This window comes from Lathyrus oleraceus, chromosome 1 (genome assembly GCF_024323335.1).
Source record: "Lathyrus oleraceus cultivar Zhongwan6 chromosome 1, CAAS_Psat_ZW6_1.0, whole genome shotgun sequence".
In the NCBI taxonomy this organism is placed as follows: Eukaryota; Viridiplantae; Streptophyta; class Magnoliopsida; order Fabales; family Fabaceae; genus Lathyrus; species Lathyrus oleraceus.
Window position 1 is genome coordinate 339,760,837 of NC_066579.1, and position 5,563 is coordinate 339,766,399.

General features: G+C 30.7%; 1 protein-coding gene across 4 annotated transcripts; it reads right to left on the reverse strand.

Moving 5' to 3' along the window:
• Positions 1–1,193: 1,193 nt before the first annotated feature.
• Positions 1,194–4,966, reverse strand: LOC127135187 (mediator of RNA polymerase II transcription subunit 22a). 4 transcript variants are annotated; one of them, XM_051061972.1, is made up of 6 exons: positions 4,815–4,963; positions 4,530–4,633; positions 3,636–3,731; positions 2,954–3,125; positions 1,998–2,063; positions 1,194–1,814 (listed from the first exon to the last, which is right to left on the reverse strand). In XM_051061972.1, the coding sequence occupies exons 4-6, from the start codon at positions 3,098–3,100 to the stop codon at positions 1,572–1,574; spliced, it is 456 nt and encodes a 151-aa protein (XP_050917929.1). In that variant the 5' UTR covers positions 3,101–3,125; positions 3,636–3,731; positions 4,530–4,633; positions 4,815–4,963; the 3' UTR covers positions 1,194–1,571. The 4 variants fall into 4 exon arrangements, with proteins under 4 accessions (XP_050917929.1, XP_050917935.1, XP_050917931.1 ...); XM_051061978.1 differs by lacking the exon at positions 3,636–3,731 and having other exon boundaries at positions 4,815–4,966; XM_051061974.1 differs by lacking the exon at positions 4,815–4,963 and having other exon boundaries at positions 3,624–3,731; positions 4,530–4,721.
• Between the last annotated feature and the right edge of the window lie 597 nt (positions 4,967–5,563).

Genomic DNA, 5,563 nt, shown 5'->3' on the forward strand with positions numbered 1-5,563 from the left:
CTCGTGCCATAATCTTGATGTTTCTATATAGATATCAATTGAGTTGTCTTAACATGACTAAATCCACTTACTATGACATTAATCTTAACATATTTCAATCACATAGTATCAAATAATTTATGAGTTTCTATAAATAATTTATGTAATTAAAACTCTTAATCCAGCAGTATTGCACTATTGCTTGATAAATCTAGTTATTAAGGTATGAAACAATAGTCAGTATCAATCACAAGTCATAAGAGAGTTTAGTTTGGTGAAGTAAAAGCTAAAGAGGCAATTTGTTGTTCTTGATCAAGGCTAACATGATGAGTTAGAGTCCATTTGTTTCATTTTTTAAAATAATTTTTATAGTATTATATATTTTTGTTTTTAAAAAATTATAAATAAATATTTCATAAAAATTTCAATTGAAAATATAATTTAAATAGTTATTTTTTAAATATTATTTTAGATATATTATAATTTTATTCAAACATTTTTTGAATATCAAAGTTTTAAAAAATCACTTAATTTTGAAGATGTTTTAAATAGTTTTTCATAAAAAATATTTTTGAAATGTAATCTTTTGAAAAACTTACGATTTCAATTATATTTTGATCTTCAATAATATATGTTATGTTATATGATATCAAAATTAATTTTTCTATTTAAAAAAAAACAAATTTAAAAAAATTATAATATTTTAAATAACATTTTTTATAAAAACTATTTTTGAAAATACAAAAAAAAATCTATTTTTTAAAAACCAAAACAAGAGACGATTCAGGTGGTGATTCATGTTCCAAAAGTACAGTTGAATCATCAACCATCTATGAAATTTTTAAACAAGTTTTAAAATATTACATATATTTGTTAAAACAAATTTACATATATATATATTTTTTAAAATGTAAATAAAAAAATTATTTAAATATTTTTTCATAAAATACTTTTTTTAATATTTCATCTTTTTATTATAACTCTTTTAAATATTAAATTTTAAAAAATCATTTGAAACTATTTCAAATCCATACTCTTCAAACACTAGATTATATTACAAGACTACTTTTATCGAAAAAATAGTATAAAAGTTTTTTTTTTGCAATTTAGGCCTCTATTGTGCAAAACCAACTGTTTTGGCTTATTGAAAAAAAAAACAGTTTTATTGTGTTAAACATCTTGTAAAATCCTTGCAATCTTTGGTGTAGACAATATTGAGATATGAAATATTGCTTGCTATTCATTTAGTTAGCAATCATTTGAATGAGTTTATCCATGCATTTAGAATGTGCGAGGCTATGTTGTTTTCCATTTTCTATATAATGGAATAACAATTCCTAATAATGAACTACAATCATCCAAACAAGGAAAACATATAAATTTTAAATCTACTGCAAAGCCTTGTCTTATATTTGCATAAATCTGATTCCACAACTTGATCCTACAACCTCATCTTCATGCAGACAACTCTAACCCTTGTGTCAAGCCTCGCTTTCCAAAAAAAAGAGCAAAAAGATACAATCTACTAGTACTTTTATGCTAATGATATCTTAAAAGTGACATGTGCAAGAAGCATTGATATAGAATCTCAACTATGGTTGTTGTATATCTTGAATAGTCTTTTGTGCAGAAGAAGAATAATGGGATTCAAGTTCTTTCAGGCTAGCTGCAGCTTCCTCTCCAATCCTCGATAGTGTGTGGTCTGTTTTTTCGGCCAGTTGGTTAAACTCAACCTTTCTTTGTTCTACATGGTCATTAAGAGAAGCAAATCCTGAAAATATTGCAGTCTGCTTCAGGTCCGACACTAATTTAAGTAGAGAATCAGCTGCTTGGACCTGTGTCATTCACCAAATAAAAAACTGAGCAAAAGGAAAATATTTCAATAACCCTTGAGGCCTGTTTGGTTCGACAGAGAAGAGAAGAGTGATTTGAATACACCTTCTCTCTCGTCCAATAACTGGAAAGAGAAGAGTGATACTAGCAGAGAAGCTTAAGAATTAATAAAGATGTGGTCTTACCATCCTAGCAGCACGCATTTCCATCATAAAAGCCTCCTGTGAATTCCTAACAGGTGGATCGTTTACCTACACGAGAGCAAACTTGTTTAAGAAGTTAACAAGAATGTCAAGAAATCCAAACAAACCGTGTTTGACAAAAAGAAAGAACTAGTCAATTAGAAAAGACTACAGACACCATTTCCTTGGAGTTATAAAAATTAAGAACACACATGTTTATATCTGTTTAATCCCTGAAAACAATATAAGAGGCATGAAGACAAACAAACATGATGTCTTTGTCTGTATCTTATTGTATCAGCCTCTCAATGAATAAGAGAACAGTTAACAAATGCATTTTATGTGCTTTTTCAGCATAATCGATTCTACAAGACAAAACAGTCACTCATCCTTAGTGTCCTCTCTCACTCACTCTTTTCTTTCTTGATTCGTTCCCCTGATTTATTCATCATGTCCATGACACATACAATTGAAAGCTCAGACTAATTCCATATATCTTCAAGGACAATGCATACCTTGTTTTAAAACAAATACATAGTTGCACACATTTAGTATAATTACAAGAAAACCAAACAGATAGCAAAACAATACAAGAAAAAAAATCCCAATTCCAATAGCCAACACATCAACAGAATTCCAGAATAGTTGGATATCATCAATACCATTGCAAGATGCAATTACCCGGTACATGGATTGTCACTTATCAAATCAACAAAGTCCATGTAGTATCAAAATGGGACTCAAGTGCACAAACAAAAACAATTTCCATACTAACTAAATTTTGGATGAATTATATACCAATAACCACATCCATATGGCAACTCACTGTTCATACTTTCTTCCACTTGAAGTCACGGTAAAAAAATGGCAATTACAGAAAATGAGAATAGAAAAAAAATACTGAAAGACAGAGTTCTTAGTAGGAGACAATTCAAAGCAGAGTGAAGATATATACATACCCTGGCAACATTAACGAGGTGGCTGAAATTGTCAACAATGTTGGCAATATCACCTTCCACTTTCTGCAACAACGTCTTCTGCTTCTGTGCCGCAGCTGCAGCCGCAGCCGCAGTGGGCCCACTGCCACCTGGTCCACCTTTGTTCATTCTCTTCTCCTCTCTGTGACAAGCACTGAAGAACAAGAAAGATAGACACATACCGACCCAGCTTTCAGATTCCGGCACAATTATGTTATAGTAATATAGTAGATATTTGAAGATAATTTCTCAATCTGCCCCCTACTAGCTACTAGAAGGGTCCTTCCGATGGTGTATTTTGGGGGGCCTATGAGAATATAGGGCAGATGGAAAAATCATCTAAACTAAAAGTACTTCAATTTTGTTTCGAAAATGTAGTAATTCAAGAAAATATCATATTTTATTTAGAAATTTTCAGTACTAGAATTTTTTTCACAGAAAAGTTGCAGTACCTAAATACACTAGGGAAACCATATCATACTAATATTTATTACCCTCTGAACTACAACAACACAAACAAAAATTAAAATAAAATCCTAGTAATAGCTAAAGGAAAAAATTGTGGTATAGTAATTTTGAAACATAAAATAACATTATGTGACTATCAAATCACGAACAATATAAAATATACAGCTACGGATAACAGTCTCACTCAGATGTTCACCTCGGAGGGGTCGACTAACCAATTGAAGAAGAGTGAAGTGGTCAAAAGGGAAAATTTTGCATTGTGAGTTTAGATGGGTGGTAGCAGTGCCTTTATCTGAAACAGGTCATAGGGTAATAATAGTCCATCATTAAAAATAACAATAAGAAACAATGAAAAAAAAAAGTTGAACAAGACATAAAATCCTATTCAGAACAAGATAAACAGAAAGTAACTCCTACAGAAATTATGACTAAAATCACCCATGAACAACACTGAAATTAATGCAATATTGATTCTCAACCAAGTAGCTAACGAAAGTCCTACCTTAACTATTATTTCGCCAATTTATCCCTAGCTACACCACATACAATACAATAGTGTATAGAAGCAACAGGATCAGAGGAAATCACTTGGGTAATTCCCTTTGAAATTACCAGTGTAATATTACAAAATAAAACAATGTATCAATATCATACAATGTTTTTGGATTCTCCGCCATGGTGGATATAAGTGGTTCTTTTTGGATTCTCCGCAATGGTAAATATCAGCAGCTAATGCGGGTTTTTCCACCATAATCCGCTGTGACAGTGCCACCAAGTGGCCGGTATGGCGGGGTTTCGGCTCTCCGCCATGGATCGCCATCCAACATAGACAACACTGATATTGTATCATAATATTAACGGAACATACATTCAAGAACCAAACTAACAAATAAATAAACCACATTCGACGACCAAACTCAATAAGGGAAGATTGATTTGGGTATGTTTTTGTAGTCCAAATCTTCTCCCATTACCAAAACACGGCAAAAATTCAATATAATAGTATCAATTAACCCAATCCCTATTCAAAGTTTGATCCTTTTAGTTTTTAAAGTTTAAACTCAGAAATTGATGAAAAGAAGTTACTCACCGTATGAGAAAATAAGGACCACAACCGAGATAGAGGGACCGGCGCGGTGGTGTTAATCCACAACGGCGACGGTGGTCGAGAAATATGGACCGGCGACGGTTAACCTAGTAAGCAGGTGAAAAAGAAGCTCAGTTTTTCTGTGTAAGTTAAAAATAAGATGCACATGACCCAGAAATAAAATGGGACAGAGGAGTGAAAATTTTATACTACTATTCAATAAAATAAATATAAAAAAAATTAACTTATTTAATTAATAATCTATAATATAAGAAAATAAGATATTACCTTTGATGGGAAGAAAGAGTGCAAATAACATTTAACTCTCTTTCATCTTGATACAATCATTCCAAATATGATGTGGTACCATGGTTATTTTAATGGTTAGTATGTATATTAAAGTTTTGTATTGATTTGTTATTTAAAAAGATTGTGGTGAAGTTGTTGATGTTTGATTCAACATAGATCACAAAGGGGAGTTTAAAGGCTTTAGATATGTTGACTTTAGAACAACAAAACAAGTCATTATGTGCCCATATGTTGTCTTTGCCAAATATGTTCTAACATTCTATAACTTTGAATATTTGTGATTTTTCAATTTTGTGTTAATTATTTTAATTTCGTAGAAATCATTTCTCATAAATTTTACATCCTATTAATTGATTTGACAATTTTTGGTTCATTTTTTATTAAAAAATAATTATAACTAATCATTTTTGTTTTCATTTATTAAACTCTTTATCATTACATACATAGTGATAGAGGTGTTGTGTGTTCTTTGATTCTTTTCATTTGTTTTTCATTTGTTAATCAATATGGTTTGTAGTGATATTAATCTTTTCATTGATTCTTCTTTTTATTATCAAGCTATCTTGATTGACAATTGACAAGTTAATCAAATGTTATCAACTCCATAATTCAAACAACACGTGGTGTTGAAGTCTTTAATTTGTCACGTGAAGTAAATATTGTCAACTCCACAAGTCAAACGACGTGTGATGTTGAAGTCTTTAATTTGTCAAGTAAAGCAAATGATG

Excerpts from the sequence above, each read along its gene's own strand:
- LOC127135187 (XM_051061978.1), bottom strand. The coding sequence starts at position 3,100 with ATGAACAAAGGTGGACCAGGTGGCAGTGGGCCCACTGCGGCTGCGGCT. Across the intron at positions 2,064-2,953 it reads ACCTCGTTAATGTTGCCAGG|GTAAACGATCCACCTGTTAG; the intron begins GTATGTATATAT and ends GCTCTCGTGTAG. Across the intron at positions 1,815-1,997 it reads AAATGCGTGCTGCTAGGATG|GTCCAAGCAGCTGATTCTCT; the intron begins GTAAGACCACAT and ends TGAATGACACAG.